This window comes from Astatotilapia calliptera, chromosome 4 (assembly GCF_900246225.1).
Source record: "Astatotilapia calliptera chromosome 4, fAstCal1.2, whole genome shotgun sequence".
In the NCBI taxonomy this organism is placed as follows: domain Eukaryota; kingdom Metazoa; phylum Chordata; class Actinopteri; order Cichliformes; family Cichlidae; genus Astatotilapia; species Astatotilapia calliptera.
Genome location: NC_039305.1, coordinates 4,431,440 through 4,450,383, shown reverse-complemented (window position 1 = coordinate 4,450,383; position 18,944 = coordinate 4,431,440). Strand labels below are relative to the sequence as shown.

General features: G+C 40.3%; 3 protein-coding genes across 3 annotated transcripts in view; 2 read left to right on the top strand and 1 right to left on the bottom strand.

The window, feature by feature from the left end:
• LOC113020274 (amine sulfotransferase-like) overlaps positions 1-12,831 on the top strand; it is a 31,530-nt gene extending 18,699 nt beyond the window's left edge. The window contains exon 7 of the mRNA XM_026164084.1: positions 12,276-12,831. The gene's annotated coding sequence lies outside the window, so the exon portion shown is untranslated. The remainder of the gene's footprint in view (positions 1-12,275) is intronic.
• On the top strand, positions 9,626-12,831 carry LOC113020267 (amine sulfotransferase-like). The gene is made up of 6 exons (XM_026164077.1): positions 9,626-9,842; positions 9,945-10,144; positions 10,741-10,867; positions 11,705-11,799; positions 11,898-12,069; positions 12,148-12,831. Exons 1-6 carry the CDS (start codon positions 9,701-9,703, stop codon positions 12,255-12,257), a joined length of 846 nt encoding a protein of 281 aa, XP_026019862.1. The 5' UTR covers positions 9,626-9,700; the 3' UTR covers positions 12,258-12,831.
• On the bottom strand, positions 12,830-18,613 carry LOC113021514 (eukaryotic translation initiation factor 3 subunit D-like). Its single transcript, XM_026166277.1, has 12 exons — positions 18,607-18,613; positions 17,345-17,475; positions 16,719-16,840; positions 16,498-16,630; positions 16,257-16,404; positions 15,793-15,923; positions 15,598-15,683; positions 15,344-15,473; positions 14,467-14,609; positions 14,091-14,283; positions 13,914-14,007; positions 12,830-12,947 (listed from the first exon to the last, which is right to left on the bottom strand). Exons 1-12 carry the CDS (start codon positions 18,611-18,613, stop codon positions 12,934-12,936), a joined length of 1,332 nt encoding a protein of 443 aa, XP_026022062.1. The 3' UTR covers positions 12,830-12,933.
• Between the last annotated feature and the right edge of the window lie 331 nt (positions 18,614-18,944).

Below are 18,944 nucleotides of genomic sequence, written 5' to 3'. Positions count from 1 at the left end.
TATAACTCTAGGCAAAGGGGATTCACAATTTTAATACATAAAACTGTTAATTTCACAGTAATTAAAACACTTATAGATACAGAGGGTAGATTTCTAATCCTCAAATTATCTATACTTAACAAAAAGTTATTGTTACATCCTGTGAGGCTGTGGGAGTGTGTGGGCGTGGTGTTGTCTTTTCCCTCTCCTCCTTCTTTCTTGCCCCTCCCCTTGTCTCTCTCTGCCCCTGCCTTCTCCTTTAGGACACACCTACTGCTCATCTGCCCTCGTTACCACCAATTACCCTCAGAGGTGATAAGCTGGAGAAGAGCAGTGTGGTGGGGTGGGAGAGGCTGCCGGTGGATTTCCTCTGTGCTGGTCAGTGTGTGATACTGGTTTAGGTATGGAAACGGCCTGCTGCGTGTGATCAGCCCCACCGTGCGTGGCTCTTTGTGAGTAGTTTTTAACCGAGCGGTGGTTTCCCTTAAGTAATGGCGGCCTCCATTATTTTGTTTAGCCTGCCTGGTTATTGTTAATAGCAGCGTTGCTGTCTTTTTCTGTTGAAGCCTTGTTGTTTTCTTTTGTTGAAGTGGTCACTATCTCTTTGGGTTGACCTGTCTGATTTATCATTAAAGCAGCGGTGCTGTCTCTTTTTGTTGTTACCATTTATGTGATTGAGGTATTTGATTATAATAAAGATTTGTTTTGTGTGACATACCTCTGCCTGGCGTTCTTTTCATTTCACCCGGATCAAACTGTTACTGTCCCCCACCCTCATCGCCTAGCTTTTATGTGGGGACGTAACAAAGTGGTGGCTCGTCTGGGATTGGAATGAATGAAAGGAATTGAATTGATTACAAGTGTGAACAGGTGTTTGTGTGTTGTGTGAGGGTCGTTTGACTAGCTGCTGCTGCTCTCCCCAGCTAGCACAGGGGAGTGTCTAGCTGAGCATTTGCTCTTCCTTTGGACACTCGTTTTTTGTTTTGTCTTTGTTATTTTTGGAGCAAACCCGGGTGGGGATGAATTCTGTTGGGGGTAGGCTTTTCGGTGCCTTTGGCACTTGATGATTTGCCTTTAATGTGGCCTCGAGCCTGGTATGCTCCAGAAGCTAGGTCAGGCTAAATTCTGAGTAGGCAGGACTGGGGGGAGTGTGGGTAGAATTTTAGTTAATGTTTGACTTGACACAACACATTTTATTTTGTGTGTGTGTGGGGCGCCCAAATATTGATGACCCCTCATTCTTCTGTGTGTAGTTTGGTATTTTTTATTTTTTTTGGCACCCTCTGATCACCTAGATTGCTCACTTATTGTTGGGGGAGACCTCAACTTTGGACTGAATAAAGAAAGACAGGCTCAGTACAGCTGGAACTCAGCGTAACTGGCAATCCCACAAATATAGTTACACAGTATTTGAGCGATTATTTACTTTGCGACACATGGCGTGGCCTTAATCTCAATAGTGGGGAATATACTTTCTTCTTACATATTGTTAACTAGTGATGGGCAGATGAAGCTTCATGAAGTACTGAAGCTTTTCATCAAATTGGTTCACCCCAGCACAAAGCTTCTTGAAGCTTCATTTGCTCTAGTAGGACATCTACTGGACGTAAAAATATTGGCATGAATTTGAAGAGCGTGGCCTTTTGCACACAGCCTGTAAATGTCAACAACAAAAGGAGTGTGTAAAACATGTATATTGTAGTGATGGCAGTATACTGTGTATATTTATACTGGCAGTATGGAAAATGATTATTTGGAAAGGTTTAAAATGGAAATGATCATTTACTGTGAGGTGTGGTTGGGGTGTGGACAGTGGTTGTGCTTTTGTAACGTTGAGGTATGGACAGCTACACACTGAGGCGTAAGTCCTGCCCATATTTTATTCAGTAAAAACTAAATTTTCACTGCTTTTATGGCCTTTTTAGTGGGGAGAACATAGCTCGGATTTAATGATTTAACAAATCTTTTGAATCCTTTGTCCTCCACAATGCTAAATGGCTAGGAGTCCTCAATCACCATGCTAACCAGGTCTTCATCTATTGAAGATTGTTCTCCTGAGGAAAGACAATAAAGACAAAGCACAAATATAAATATCACACACGTAACTTATAACAGCTGTATAGTATTGTTATATCATTTAGTAACATTACTGCATGCTATATTATCATGGCATTTGATGGCTCACCTGGTCTTGCTCCACAATCGGTGTTCCCCTTATTCTCATGCAAAGCTCTGTAGTGCCTAAGCATGGATGAGGTGTTGTTGTTATATCCCAGCTCCCTGGCACATAGCAAACACTTCACCTTGTACAAAAGTAACGACAGCTTAACATAAATTGTATTGCACCATCAGTATTATGAAAATACATCTTCTGTAGAAATTTACATACACCCTAAAAAATTATTCAGGGGCTTATTAAATATCATAATTCTAAGTTAGATGACCTTGATTAAATCTTTGAAAATCACAAACGTGTTATCTTGAGTTGAAAATACTGAAAAGAATGCTTAAATTTTCAACACCAGTTTGAGTTGAACTGAGCTCTTTTGTTCAAGTTTATTTAAAAGAAAAAATTCTGTATTTGAAACACAGGGTGCATTATTTAAATCTACTCAATATATCTCATAGAAAGTACTCAAAATAACTGAGACACTGGTATTCATACTTATCATTGTCTTTAACTTTAATTATTAATGGTTCAAAATCAATATAATTTTGGGGCGACGAGTGTATGCACCCCATGTGAACTCCAGCCATGGCATCTTCTGTGAGTTGGTAAAATATTCATTCACATGCCCATCCAACTCATAGATTGAAGTGATGATCTGCTGAGCCCATATGGTGCCTTTTGAGGAAAAATGTATTGGACATCATATCTGACCAGTGGATCACTCTGGACAGAATAAAACTGCAAAATAATGGGATGCTACAGAGATTTCTCACTGACCTGATTTTGGATAAGACACGAGGAACACATCGCTGTCTCTTATTTCAAAACTCTGAAGAGAGTCTATGTACTCTGCAGTTGTGTAACTGGAGAGAAAGTTATAGTTCTTATACCGGCAGAGACGGTTACTGAGCTGCTCAATCTTAGTTCCGAATCACACAGGCGGATAAGGAGAGACACAGTTTATGTAGTTCTTCACCCCATGTGGCAATAGAGATTGAAAATGTGACGTCATTCAGGGGTAAAACCGCAAACAATACTGGGAACTCGTGGTAAGAGTTAGCGCACGCAGGCTTTCAATTGAACTCAGTTACACAGTGATAAAAAGAAACACAAAAAATGTCAAGAAGCTGTTGTATTATTAACTGCAATAGCCGGTCGCATGACAGCCACGGGAAGCCGACGGGTAAAGAGATCGGTTGTTATCGGATTACGTCGTTGAAGAGAAATTGTTCGAGCCATGTTTCCGAAGTAACAAAGAGGCGACTGGATTGCAGCCATTCAAAGATAACGTCCCAGAACACTGCAGCTCACAGGTTAGTCTGCTCCAAGCATTTACACAAAGGTCAGTCTGCTGTTGTAGTTAATGCATCATTTTTCTTAACATAATTGGTGATATAGGTTACAAGCAAGTCTGGCGCTGAACAGAAATTGTCGCGCTATGCTCCTTTATTTATTGTGCATAAATAGTGAATTGTCCTGACACAATATTGTGTTTTGCTTCTGTTATTATGGTACATTGACAGAAACACATACTTTTATTCACAGGATAAAACAGGTTTTTTTTGTATCACTAATTGCCCAGTACAATTACAGCATACAATATTATTGTCACTGCTACATTTCTGTGATGAACCAGAAATTATTTCTACTAATTAATTACCATTGAGCTCAAAGGTCCTATTAATAAACGGTTAACGAATGTGTATTTATGAAGACGATTTGTGAGACTGGTAAACTTATGATACGTACGATGGTCTTTACTTTCTACACGGTGCATTTCAAGGTCCTGTACCCATCCGTCGGTAAACAGTACCTGGGCTTGTTGCAGTGACCTGAAGTTACTAAACTTCACGAGTGTATGCACTCACTCCAAGAACCGTATGATTATAAATATGAGCGTGGTGAAAGTTGGGCAGCACGCTAACGTATTTTGTCCACTCTGTGTGCTCGTAAGGGTCTAACACTTTCACTGGTTTAATTTTTTATTTTTCCTCGTATCTTTTCTTTGACTTTTCATTAAGTCTGTCTTTGTACGGACCGGCATTGTTCTCCTTCGTTTTGTACATACCTTTTTGGGGGGCAAAGAAAAAGCAAGAATTTATTGGAACCGAAGAATGAACGTTTTGCGGTGCTGCAAATGCTTGCATTTGATGCAGGTACTTGGATTGTTTTGCCACGAGTTACCGGCATGCAATGCGCGAAAGTCACGTGGTCTGTCAATCTCTCTGTACAGTCTCTATACAGTTCATTCTCTTTTGAGCTGCTTTTAAGCATCTTTCTTGTAGTCGTCGTTCCAACACAGTGTGTTTGTGTTGATTCGTAGACCCCGAAAATGGCGCTGCGCTCCCATAATGCATTGCGGCGTGACATCAACTCCAAAGCCCTATACTAACTTAAAACTTTGAGTAAGACTAATGACCTTTGGCATGTAGCGCGCAAGGAGCATGGCCTCATGGGAGATTTTCTGCACGTTGAACGAGACAGACACACATCCACTGCAGACTTGGTAACGTTTTCAGGTAACTGACCAATTCTTACATTAGCTGTCTTTATCCACACCATTCTTTTATAACATGTTCTGAAGAAAGCGTTTGTCATGGTGGCTCACTTTTCGCAGCGTGTTTGTGCACGTTAATTTAAGTTTTCAACCAGTCTTCCAGTCAAGGCGGCGGGAAACCGCGCCCTTTTATCCTTTTACGTTCTGAGTCGCTATCTGGGTAATTTGACCGGAATGTCCTGGTACCAGCGACCTGACCGTTTAATCGGGGGCATTTTAGGAACCACGTGAAAGCAGGTGTGCTCAGACATTTCTAGAAAATGGCCCTGTTGAGTCGCGGTGCGGGAGCTGCGGTAGTCACGCGGCCTGACTCACTCTGTCAGGTTGTTCAGGAGGAGATGAACAGACGTCATCAATGGCTTTGGTAACTAAGAAGACCTGCCCGCGGAACAGTTCATAGCAGCAACCATGCTGCTTAGCTTTCTTGTTCTATGTGGGGTCTTTCAGAGCATATAAGATGCTGCTTTCAGCTTTGTCCCGAACAGTGCCAGTTTTTGAGAGAACGCTGAGAGGACCGCCCGGGTCAGCAGATTACCTCATCCAGGGCCGGTCCAAAGTACTATAGGGCCTTAAGTAAATTTAGACTCGGGGCCCTACTTCCTTTCAGATCCCAGAAAATAATGGAGAAAAAAAAAAAGCTTTGGTCCTTTGGGTCAAGCCAAAAGTACCATCATTTCCAGTATAGTTACTCCCAATTTACATAAATAAATGTTTATTTCAATCCAAGCTAAACTTTCTTATAAGAGATTGATGTTATGGCAGATTACTCAGTGACATGTTTTGTAATGATAAAGTTTTGATTTGTATTTTTTCAGCACCATCTTCACCACCAGGAGAAAAAAAAATCTGCATCAACTACAAAGTAAAGCAGGTAATTTTACTCAGAGGACTTGATGTGTTAAATTTTGGAATGATATGATATTGTTTTATACAAGCTGAGTAGTGGATGGTGATACCACCTAAATATTTATACTGGTTTTGTGGTGGGTCATACAAATGCCAAATCTAAATTTTGAGAATTTTTCAGTTCGGTAAATATATTGATGAGTTCATGGTCTGTCATCTAGTGTCACCATACTATCTTTTATTTATACAGCGTGGTGATGTGATTCAGATTATTTCAATGTCGTTAAGTATTGTACTTTGTTCCATGTTGACTTATTTGTAAGTTGTATCCTCCACCTGAATTGGTAGTGAGTATTGGTTATTCAATCAGTTAATCATACAAAAACTGCGTAAATATGGTTATACACCATTCTGTCATCTTCATACTGTGAGACATATTTTCTCACAATTTTTTTTTTAGGTCACAGGTGATGAGATGGCAGTGTAAACTCTGCAAACATGAGGAGTCATCAAAAGTGTCACTACTCAAACATTATCGAGTGAAACATGAGTACATTTGGTCATGGCTATTCCATACCCTGTCTTCATTTGAATTGTCCTTGCTCTTTTAAGACATGGGGTGCCTTACGCTCACACTTGTCTAGGCCATCACAATTATGGCCAACAGTATCGAACGCTGCACTAAGGTCTAGCAGGACAAGCACAGAGATGAGTCCACTGTCAGAGGCCATAAGAAAATCATTTGTAACCTTCACTAAAGCTGTTTCTGTGTTGTGATGAGCTCTGAAACCTGACTGGAACTCTTCAAATAAGCCGTTTCTCTGCAGATGATCTGCTGTTTGACAACTACTCTTTCAAGGATTTTTGACATGAAAGGAAGGTTGGAGATTGGCCTATAATTAGCTAAGACAGCTGGGACTAGAGATGGCTTTTTAAGAAAAGGTTTAACTAACTCAAGTACTTCTGATTTGAGGCCTTAATTTTCACAGGAACTACACTATCCAGAGTCATACGTAGTGAGGAGGTAAAATTATTAACAAGATGATATCTTGTTAATAATCAATATCAATATCAAAGGCAGAGGTCATGTCCAACATCAGCAAAACATTACATGCTGCATCATATCTCATCAACATGTCACCGGAGACTCTAAGAAGTGCAGTTTCAGTAGATTGATCTCCACGAAAGCCAGATTGGAATTTACCCAGAATGCTGTATTCATTTAGAACAGAACATAAGTATATAAATATAGTGTTGGGATTTAAATATATATTCTTAGTGTTTATTTGCTGCTTATATTGTTTTATGTATTAGAGGGCCAACTTTGAGTGTAAACTAGGTCGCAGGCTGACAGGAAACTGCATGCTTTTGCAGAGTATAGGAGGTACAGACAGAAAGTGAAACTAAGCAGAGTGTTTTGATCGAAACTTAGTGTGGGTGTGACGTGCAGTGGAAATATATGTGTGTGTGTGTGTGTGTGTGTGTGTGTTCAGGTCTACGTTCACGGGAATGTGAAATAAAGATCTTTTTTTTTAACTTTGACCACCCTGGGTCCAGTCTTTCTTTGCCGCCAAAAGAATTAAAAGAACTGAATTTAATAATTAGTGTCTCGACCCAGATTCTTTTGCGGCTGAGAGGACAGATTGGCTTAAGGTGGGATCTGATAGGAGAACAGGAGACCGGTCTAAAACGATTTAAAGGTAAGCACAAGCCTGTTCAAAGAAAACGCAAATTTGTGCACATTGGATGAATTCTAAATTATCTGTTCGCCGAATGGATGGTCCTAACCGTTAATTGGTTCAGGAGTGGTGAAATTAAAGTAAATTATAAAATCTGTTAAGTCCATGGCAATTTTGGGTAATTTGTGATAAATAAAAGTAAAGTCTAGGGAAATTTGATGAAAGCTTATGGTTGTTAATGCTGGGGTGAAGTTTAAAGTTGATGTGACGTGTGTTTGAAGTTGGTGTGTTATGTGTGTGAGTGTGACGTCAGTCAAGAAAAGAGATTAGATTAGGACATTTGGATAATTGATTAGAGATAGCATCAGATAAATAAACTGGCGGTTAGAGTCCACAGTGCTGATGAAAGTATTGTGTGAATTGTGCTACAGAGCTGAGTTAAAGAATGGTGATCTGTGTGGAAAAAACTGTTAATTGTGCTGGGGATTTGTGCCAAAACAGCTCTGCTAACTACGCTGGATTTTGATGTGAATGCTTGCAAATGCAAAGAGCTGACTGTGTGTGTGTGTGTGTGTGTGTGTGTGTGTGTGTGTGTGTGCTGAGGGTGCATTCTTTTTATATCAACACTTAGCAGAGTTACAGAGGGTATATAGACTGTAAATATAAAATAAGAGTTCGGTTAGGCTGTAGAAACAGATGAAAATCCAGTGAAATGAAGAGTGTGTGTGCGTATGAAAACTGCCGTGTGTGTGTCTGGCAGGAAGTGAAACAGGAAGTGAACATGTTTGCATGCCCATAAAAGGAAATTGACTGATGTGTGTTGTGTGTAACGAGTGAGAGAGACCTGTTAAAAATCTAGATAGAGGAATTAGAGAATGAATGTGTTAAGAAATAGTAATGAAAATGATATTAAATAAATGTTTTAGTGTGTTAATGCAGGTGGGCTCTTCTCAACTTGAAAACATGAGTACAGCTGCAAAATGATAGATTAACAGAATTGGGATGAAAACAGGCCAGGCTTTGGCTTAAAAATTTGACAGCTTCACCTCTCATTCTGTCCTTATCCTGAGAAGAAGCTTAAAGGACAGTCAGTCTCCTGATTAAGACAGACAGAGCGACACAGTGTACTTGAAGAATTAACAGCAGGCAACTGACCTAAAACACTGAATGGTCAAGCAGCATGTATGACGATGTTTTGTGTTTTGATGAGCTAATAATCAGCTCTCTTTTTCTCATTTTTGTTCTAAGCAGGCCTGCAAGATTGAATTAACTGCGCTGTAAAAATTTTCGGGAGAACAAATATAAGGTGAGTTTTTCCAGATTATAATGGGCAGAGGAGAAGCCTAACTGTGGGAACCGATGAGTGTTTGAGTTCCCGTCCAAAAGGATTGCAGCAAGTCAATCCAGTTAAAACATAATAAAGAACTCTTTTTCTAAAAACAAAACAAAATAAAACAAATGAATGAGCTCATGTTGTTGAGGGTGGAGAATCTGATTATTCAACAGAAAGTTAGTGTTTTAGGAAATCTTTCACTTTGAAAATCAAAGTGAAGTAATGTCTGTTAATGATAACAGAATAGCAGTGATTTAAAGGTTCAAAAGGGCATGAGTATGAGTGCCAAAGATTACAAGTTGTTTAGTCATCAACAGTCTCTGTTTGCTTTGAAAAGACACAAGCACAGGTGGTCCTGCGACATGTTTGTGTCCAGAACTTTTTGCCATGGTTGCACTGGTGCGCCTAACTTTTTTTTCTTAGTCGCACCAGCACAAAAATGCATCCAAATTTTCAACCGCAACGCTTAACACCGTAGTTTTACATGTGCACTTTTTTTGGGGAGAAATTGCTGTCTATACAGAGAATATTGAATTGTAAACAATTAAATAACAATCTTGTCAACACAAAGTTCTTTATTCGGAGCACATTTCTACAAAAAAGATAAGTTACTGAAAAGGTGCTTGTGCTGAAAGTGCTTTGGCACTCTTTGGCTATATTGTAGACAATGTTAAACTTAATCATCACATCGGCCTCCTCTGATGACTTGTTTGCTGCTGCGTGGCCACTGAAAGGCAGTGGGGAGAGGAGACACTTGGGCAGTGCATTTATTGCAGCATATAATGTGTTTTCTGGATACACAGCACACCATCTCAACTAAAGGATAATATATGTCCTACAGCTGTTAACATAATTCAACTACATTGACTGTGGTCATAAAATAACATATGTTTTACTCATAATCTTCACATTAATAATACAACAGCTTCTTGCCACTTTTTGTGTTTATTTTTATCGCTGTGTAACTGAGTCCAATTGAAAGCCTGCGTGCGCTAGTAACTCTTGCCACGAGTTCCTAGTATTGTTTGCGGTTTTACCCCTGAATGACGTCACATTTTCGATCTCTATTGCCACATGGGGTGAAGAACTACATAAACTGTGTCTCTCCTTATCCGCCTGTGTGATTCGGAACTAAGATGGAGCAGCTCGGTAACCGTCTCTGCCGGTATAAGAACTATAACTTTCTCTCCAGTTACACAACTGCAGAGTACATAGACTCTCTTCAGAGTTTTGAAATAAGAGACAGCGATGTGTTCCTCGTGTCTTATCCAAAATCAGGTCAGTGAGAAATCTCTGTAGCATCCCATTATTTTGCAGTTTTATTCTGTCCAGAGTGATCCACTGGTCAGATATGATATCCAATACATTTTTCCTCAAAAGGCACCATATGGGCTCAGCAGATCATCACTTCAATCTATGAGTTGGATGGGCATGTGAATGAATATTTCATCAACTCACAGAAGATGCCATGGCTGGAGTACACAGGGGGTGAATACACTCGTCGCCCCTCTCCACGGCTCTTCACATCACATCTCCCCCAGGTTCTCATGCCTCCAGGACTGATGGACAAGAAGGGAAAGGTCAGAGCTGTATAGACGCTCAAGCAGCCTGAAGAAAGAGCAGGTTTAGAGATGTAGTATGACAAAGTTCTTTAAGTGGTTAAAAATATAATTTGCTCAGTATTTATGAGTAATTGTATGAAATGATAGATACATTTGTTAAAGAAAAGCAAAATTTTATTGAAGTTTTACTGTTAAGGAATGGCATTAAAGGATTAGAGGCAGTATTTGTTCATATGAAATTCAGATGTTTTTTCTTAGTCAGTTACATAGCACTAATAGCACAAATAGCACACAGCTTTTTGAAACATAGACACTCCTGAGTAGAAAAAACAAACATAGCAGCAAGTAGAATGCTCAAATGAAGCTTCAAAATGTGGTTTCCATATCAATGGGTCACCTTATGGTGACAACATCTAGCTTTGATATACAGCCAATGAAAACAAGTTTGCTTATAAAACAACTGTATATATAAAACTTCATATATAACTTTATATATAAAACAACTCTTAAAACTAGTAGAAATTACTAAACTGCTCAAACTCAAGATATTGTTAAAGAATGAGTGATTTTGAAAGTGGCATGGATTCTGTTTTTTCGTTTTGTTTTTATGTCAGATTGTGTATTTGATGAGGAATCCAAAGGACAACATGGTGTCTTACTATCACTTCAGCAACAGCTTTGCAGACCTTGAGACCCCTCAGAGCTTTGCTCAGTTTTTCGAGTGGTACCTGATGGGAAACGGTACGTGTCTTCATCTCCACTATCTGCCTAATGATGATGACCAAGAAGAGTCCAGGTCTGATAAATGATAACAGATATCAATGTGATCAGGAAGAACTGAAATTGATTATTTCAAACTGAACTGTTTGACATACTTACCCAAGTGCACAGACTAAGGGATAATAGCACATCCATATAGAAAAAAAATATATGGCTTTATAGTCAAAGGAGCTTGCAAAGAAAAGCGTCTGGACTTCTTTAAGTTACTTGAAGACGTTTCACCTCTCATCTGAGAAGCTTCTTCAGTTCTAAGGTCAAATGGTGGAGAGTCCCAGATATAAACCTAGTGGGAGTAACCCCCCACAGAGGGACAAAAGGACCCCCTGATGATCCTCTAATCGCCTGACCCAAGGTGTGAAACTGGGTGTGGGTCCCAATCAGCCAGAGTATCGGGTGAGTTCATTGTGAAACCTGGCCCCACCTTATCATGCGGATTCCTGAGATCAGATGAAGAAGCTTCTCGGATGAGAGGTGAAACGTCTTCAAGTAACTTAAAGAAGTGTCCTAATTTAGTCATTTTTAGCTAAGCTTTACTCATTATTTTTGAGGCAACGAGTTTCCTTAATTTTTTTGAGTTCTGGGAACTAATTAGATTTTACAGTGTATACAGCATTATTAGCATGATTAATAATAGAAAGTGTTAAATTATTATTGAGTTTTGTCCATCAGAACCAAAAGGGTGGATTGATCATGCCTGCAGTCATGCTGTAGGTAACAACTGACTGTGACATGTGGGTTGTATCTGAACTCAATAAAATGACAATGCCAAATAACTGGATGCATTATACCACTATACAGTTTTAGCATCATCCTGGTTTGACCATGTCAGGGAGTGGTATTCAAACAGAGACCAGTACAACATCCTCTTCCTGACCTACGAGGAAATGATTTTGGTAAGATGTTTCTTTACACTTCTGTTGTTCCTAAGGAAACACTCAAAACTGGCAGAGTTTAAGGTTCTTTTTCTGTTGCGTTCTTGCTTTTATTTCAGGACCTCAAAGGATCAGTGAAGAAGATCTGCAACTTCTTAGGGAAAGACCTGACTGAAGCTGCTATCAGTCAAGTTGTGGAAAAAGCTAAGTTTGAGAACATGAAGAATGACTCGAAAGCAAACTATGAGCACCTTCCACCAGAGCAGTTCAGTGGGAAATTCCTGCGTAAAGGTAACATAACAGACCTGCAGCTGCTGTGCAGACAAATGTGATATCAGGGTATCAGGTGTGTTTTTGTCTTCATTACAGGTCAGATTGGAGACTGGAAGAACACACTGACTGTTGCACAGAGTGAAAGAGTGGATCAAGTCCTTTGGGAGAAACTTGGTGATTTGCCTTTGAGGTTCATCTGGGAATAAGCAGAGCAGCTCTTCAGGGTCTCCCAGTAAAAATACTGGCAGTGGCATGTTGTACACCTCAGGCCTCCTAGTAGACACTCACAAGATTTTCAGTAAACTTCATCTCTGTCCTGAGGCCACTGAGATTTATACTCACCCAACACTTTTAGTAGATACACCTGTTATCAATTTGAAAATCCTGTGTGGCTTCATTCTCGAGTTATCACATTTACAAACTTGGGTGTCCACCTGTCCGTTCATTAGGGTGACAAAAATATCCCATCAGTGTTGTAAAAAAAGTAATAGTAACTGTTATTCAAATATTAAGTAAATTCATTTTCTTCTTTTATGAAAAAAATCAAACAACCATCAGACTTGTCCTTTGCAAACAATTTCCCGAGTTTATGTTCAGTCACTTGCTTCAGATTATATTCGAGCATCTTCTGACTACTCTGCCCATGAGCAAGCAGTTTTCAGTCACATCCACTCCTTGTTTATCAAGCTCAGTGTTGTGTCCGTTGTGCTCAGCTATAAAATGCTTTATGACATGTTTTGAACTTCAGTACAAGAAATAAAACACAAGACATTAAAGGTAGTTGTATAATCTGCTATTGCCTTTATTGAATGTCAAAAGGAATTCACTTGTTTCTCAGTGAAGGATCAAGGCTGTTTTGGTCACTGAAGCTGACTCCACACTTCAATTATCATCATCTGAAATGAAAAGGGTTCAACATAAGTGCAAGAAGAATCTGATTTATGAACAATGAACACTCAAAAACCAAAGACACACAAACTTTGGAATTTATAATTTAAAAAAAAAAAGTGCAGACAAATGCATTTCTTCACCGTGGAATTGAATTATTTCATTTATAGCATTTGAAAGATGAGCTGTTAAAAAAAAAACCCCAAAATGTTTCTTTGAGGTTACAGGCTACTTTTTCTTTTTTTTCCTTTTTAACTCTGAGTAACTTCTTGTGACCCCAGAGGTTCATGTGATTGGATGTTCCAAAGAAAGTGTTCAAAAACAATGACAGCAATCATAAATAAAAGAATATGTCAAAAAAAATAGCCACTGGTCATTTCATAATCACCATGTTTCTTGTTAATGCAGCATAAGGGAGCCACTGGAGAGAAAAAGACCTTCTCAACCCCAGAAATAGACTTAAGAATTAAGTTTTATAAAAAGACCAAAACACTAAGAGAAAATGTGATTTTATCAAATTCCAACAGTTTCTTGGATTTTTACAGAGTTTATATCTGTTCTCTGACAACTAAGCATGCAGTCTGGTCCAGTACAGATGTGATAATGTTACTCCACAAAGTTACACCAAAATGGGCTAAAAGTGACAAAACACTCAAATTTGAGCACCAAACACTGAATGTGCAAATGTAGCATGCATTACAATCCATTTAAAAATATGAATTAGTTAATCGACTGGCATTTGTGGCCCTGACCAATGAGGGCAGCAGCACCGTCAGCTGGTCGGGCACATCCCTGCTGTCCTGTGTGTAAGAAACATTTGTACCTGAAGAAATCCTGCACTTGTATTCACCGCTAACACACACCAGTGACAGAAACCATTTTCACACCAGCACCAACATGTTAAACTGGAACATCCTGTGCTTCCCACACAAGCTTTAGTTCAACCTCTATTTAAAATAGGAGCTAAACCATACCTTCTTCCTCCTCGTCTTCTTCATCCTCCTCCTCTTCCTCATCTTCATCAGAGCTGAAGGTCCCATCAGGCAGGCTGTACACACGGATCACTTGCTGTAGATGAGAAACAGAATATCAGCTTGTGAGCTCACACACCTCCCAGCTGCCTTTCAGTTCTGCTCTCTGCGCCGGCTCACCTTGTTCGGGTCCTTCAGGATCAGGTACTTGCCCTCGTCCAGCTTGAGGCAGATGTCGATGACGCAGCGCAGGATTCCCCAGGCGTTCTCCATGCTCAGGTTGATCTGGCTGGCGAATTCATTGGGTTTGAACTGCTGGGTGCCCAGGATGACGTGGCGAGCAGAGTCTTTCACGTGGTACCGAGAAACGTACCTGGAGAAACCACAGAGTGATGCAGAGACAGTCAGTCCAGCTTACTGCCTTGGCCTACGAGCACTGCAAGAAGGAACTGGATTGCTCCTCAATCAATGATTGGTGAAAAACCTTTTTCTGCATCTTAATATTTAAATTAGCCTCCTCTCCTTTAACACACAGAATCGGAATCTCGCTCCTCACCCCAGTTTCAGGTACTCTGATCCAGCCAGCATGGCGCAGCAGGTCCAGCGCGCCAGTTTGTAGCTGTTATTCTTCAGCTCGGTGGCCAAGACGGCTCCTCTCTGAGAGTCCAGCTTCTGACGCCAGTCCACACCATTACAATACTACAGGACAAGACAAATCAGACGCACCAAAGCTTATAAACAGAACAGCATATACTTAGCTGAAGGAGGAGGTTAACTGCCTGTGAACAGAGGAGTGGCTCTAGTAGCGGATGCCTTAAAAGCATCTGGAATAACAAAACTGCCTTCATTACAGCAATATTTCACAGAGTCTGAATCTGGAGATGTGTCACCACTTCTGATTTTTACTCACTGAAAATTCACATCAGACAGATGCAGCTGAGAGGTACAACCATGGTTATTTTTAACACAGCATAGACTCTGTTCTGTGTGAGGTGAAACATCTGGAAGGACCTATGTCTGTATGAGAGCTTGGTCTCCAACAATAGACTCAACCCACAAACATAGCTGACCATAGGTTCAGAAGCACAGAAGGAGTCCTACTTCCTTTTGCTGACATCTAGTGATCAAACATGTGAAGTACAGAATGCAGCAGTTTTTAGAAGCACGTGAAAAAGACTGAGAAAAAACACATTTCTGGTTTTTTTGGAATTGCTATTTAGGCCTATTTGTTTTCTCCAGAGCACCTTCTTTCCTTATTTTTCTAAGTTTTTGTAAAAACGGTCAGGGAGATATATCGAATACATTTTAAGCTGAGCAGATGAAGACGCTGCACCTAGCAAGGGCTTTAATTATTTCGGGCCATTTCCTCGACTAACAGACAGATGAGCCTGACTGACTAAGCTCTACTTCATTAAACCCGTTTCCTGTCTTACCCTGGAGTCCCACTCATTCAGAGTCTTGACGTTAATGAAGGACACTTCTCCACTGGCTCCAGTCATCACGCCATCGTGCTCACAGCGGACGATCAGATCGATGTCTTCTCCGAGCTTCCAGTGACGGTACCTTTAACACAAATACAAAATATCAGGAATTAAACCCAGGAATATTTACTACAGCAGTTACAACAGCCTCTTGTTCTGCTGGAAAGATGAGAAATTACAAATTGGTTTGAAGCTACTGAACATACCGGTAAGCCACAGATGCCACCTCACTCTTGTCCATATCCTCCTCCACAAATGGGTTTGAGTTAGGAAACTTGTAACGGTCTCCACCCTACAAGAAAGAAAACAAAGACCACTCACTTTCATGAGCCAATTTTGTTTAAGGCTAGCTTAGCTTAGCACAGAAAGGCGTTGGGGCTTCCAGTCATGTGACTTCGTACCATGCGTAAACACTGCTGGCTGAAGTTGTGGTTAATGTACGTGGCCTCCATGGCCAGGTTGCGAGGAGAGTTGAAGGAGTTGCCCTCATCCTGGGGAGGCTCGTTGGCAGTCTCACTCACAGTTAGCAGATCTGAGGGGAACAGTTGGAGATCAGAGCGTCAGTATGTCTGATAGAACTCAGTCATGTTCACTGGTGAATGTTTTGGGGCATTTTTTCCCCACAATGAGAACGTCTTTCAGGGTTGTAAATATATGTTACATTCAAGTAAACAAAATGCGGGGTAAATAAAAGAGTGGTTTAAAAATTCTCATTGCAATCCTTCAAATTTTCTTCTCTGCAGAAAAACACCTGGGTCATGAGCTGTTCTCTCAGGCTTTATTTACAGTCAAACTTGTTTTTCCGAGCAAACTAAGTGTAAAACATCAGAGTGAAACCAGCTGCTGGTGACTACAGGTCGCTCACCAAAGTCTGAGTTATCTCTCTTGTCGAAGAACAGCTTGTTGCCCACTCTCTGCACGATGATGTCCCAGGAGTTGACTGAGCGCGTGCAGCACATCAAGGTGGCCAAGATGGCATCAGTGGCAAACACGTTACCCTGAGTCTTAGCCAGCTGGAGGGAGGAAAGAAAGAAATAATCATGTAAGAAAGCTGCCAAACACAGGGTTCAGACAGCAATGCATTTTCAGGCAACATATTTTTTTACCTTGCGGATGACGGGGTCGTCGGTGGTAGTAACAGTGTGGAAGATCCTTTTGATGCTCTTCAGCTGCTTCTCGTTGCGGGTGGTGATTCGATCAAAGGCCTTATCGTAGTACTCCAAAGCACCACAGCACTCACTGCAGGAAATGAGAAGTGAAACCTCATCATCACCTGCATTTCCCCCCTATAATAATCTATTACAAACAGCGGCTCAGCTTCACCTACATGTCAAGGGGGTCAGACACCTCCATGTATCTCATCTTCATCAGTCTGGGGAAGTCCATCTCCTCCTTCACCTCCCAGTCACTCCTAACCTCCACAGAGGAGTCTCTGGGCTTCAGCTGCGCCTTCGTGAACAGACAAGGATGTCAAGAACAAAGTCAATAACACCACAGTACAAACACACCTTTGAGTCTTAAAACCTTGAGATCACATTATCTTTAAAAATGGGTTTAAACATGATGTGAGCCACAAAAGCAATCATACCAGAAAAAAATGTAATTCTTACTGTTGGCAAGGGCTGAGATTTAAAGCAGCATATGCTGACATTACTTTGACTGAGATGCACTACAAAACTAGCCAATATTAAATGATACGAGGTCAGGCTCACTGGGATTTATTTACTTCTTAAGCTTATTTGTGAAACAGCCAGAGTGTGAAACTCAAATTTACGCTGTGGACAATATTCTTTCTGGACTTCCAGTATCAGTTTACCTTCCAGTTATTTTCTCGATTAATTGTTTACATCATAAAAATGAAAAAATCCAAAACAACCTGAAGCAAAAACACATGAACCTTCCCATTATTACATCACAAAAAATTGAATTTATATTTCAACAGTAAATAAACACCTGGGATTTTTGGTCCCATTTCTGACGGACACCAAACTGCTTTTGGAACTTCTTCTGCAGCCGCATTCGCTCTCTGACAAGACAAAAACATGGGATCCAGTCTTTCTTTGCCGCCAAAAGAATTAAAAGAACTGAATTTAATAATTAGTGTCTCGACCCAGATTCTTTTGCGGCTGAGAGGACAGATTGGCTTAAGGTGGGATCTGATAGGAGAACAGGAGACCGGTCTAAAACGATTTAAAGGTAAGCACAAGCCTGTTCAAAGAAAACGCAAATTTGTGCACATTGGATGAATTCTAAATTATCTGTTCGCCGAATGGATGGTCCTAACCGTTAATTGGTTCAGGAGTGGTGAAATTAAAGTAAATTATAAAATCTGTTAAGTCCATGGCAATTTTGGGTAATTTGTGATAAATAAAAGTAAAGTCTAGGGAAATTTGATGAAAGCTTATGGTTGTTAATGCTGGGGTGAAGTTTAAAGTTGATGTGACGTGTGTTTGAAGTTGGTGTGTTATGTGTGTGAGTGTGACGTCAGTCAAGAAAAGAGATTAGATTAGGACATTTGGATAATTGATTAGAGATAGCATCAGATAAATAAACTGGCGGTTAGAGTCCACAGTGCTGATGAAAGTATTGTGTGAATTGTGCTACAGAGCTGAGTTAAAGAATGGTGATCTGTGTGGAAAAAACTGTTAATTGTGCTGGGGATTTGTGCCAAAACAGCTCTGCTAACTACGCTGGATTTTGATGTGAATGCTTGCAAATGCAAAGAGCTGACTGTGTGTGTGTGTGTGTGTGTGTGTGTGTGTGTGTGCTGAGGGTGCATTCTTTTTATATCAACACTTAGCAGAGTTACAGAGGGTATATAGACTGTAAATATAAAATAAGAGTTCGGTTAGGCTGTAGAAACAGATGAAAATCCAGTGAAATGAAGAGTGTGTGTGCGTATGAAAACTGCCGTGTGTGTGTCTGGCAGGAAGTGAAACAGGAAGTGAACATGTTTGCATGCCCATAAAAGGAAATTGACTGATGTGTGTTGTGTGTAACGAGTGAGAGAGACCTGTTAAAAATCTAGATAGAGGAATTAGAGAATGAATGTGTTAAGAAATAGTAATGAAAATGATATTAAATAAATGTTTTAGTGTGTTAATGCAGGTGGGCTCTTCTCAACTTGAAAACATGAGTACAGCTGCAAAATGATAGATTAACAGAATTGGGATGAAAACAGGCCAGGCTTTGGCTTAAAAATTTGACAGCTTCACCTCTCATTCTGTCCTTATCCTGAGAAGAAGCTTAAAGGACAGTCAGTCTCCTGATTAAGACAGACAGAGCGACACAGTGTACTTGAAGAATTAACAGCAGGCAACTGACCTAAAACACTGAATGGTCAAGCAGCATGTATGACGATGTTTTGTGTTTTGATGAGCTAATAATCAGCTCTCTTTTTCTCATTTTTGTTCTAAGCAGGCCTGCAAGATTGAATTAACTGCGCTGTAAAAATTTTCGGGAGAACAAATATAAGGTGAGTTTTTCCAGATTATAATGGGCAGAGGAGAAGCCTAACTGTGGGAACCGATGAGTGTTTGAGTTCCCGTCCAAA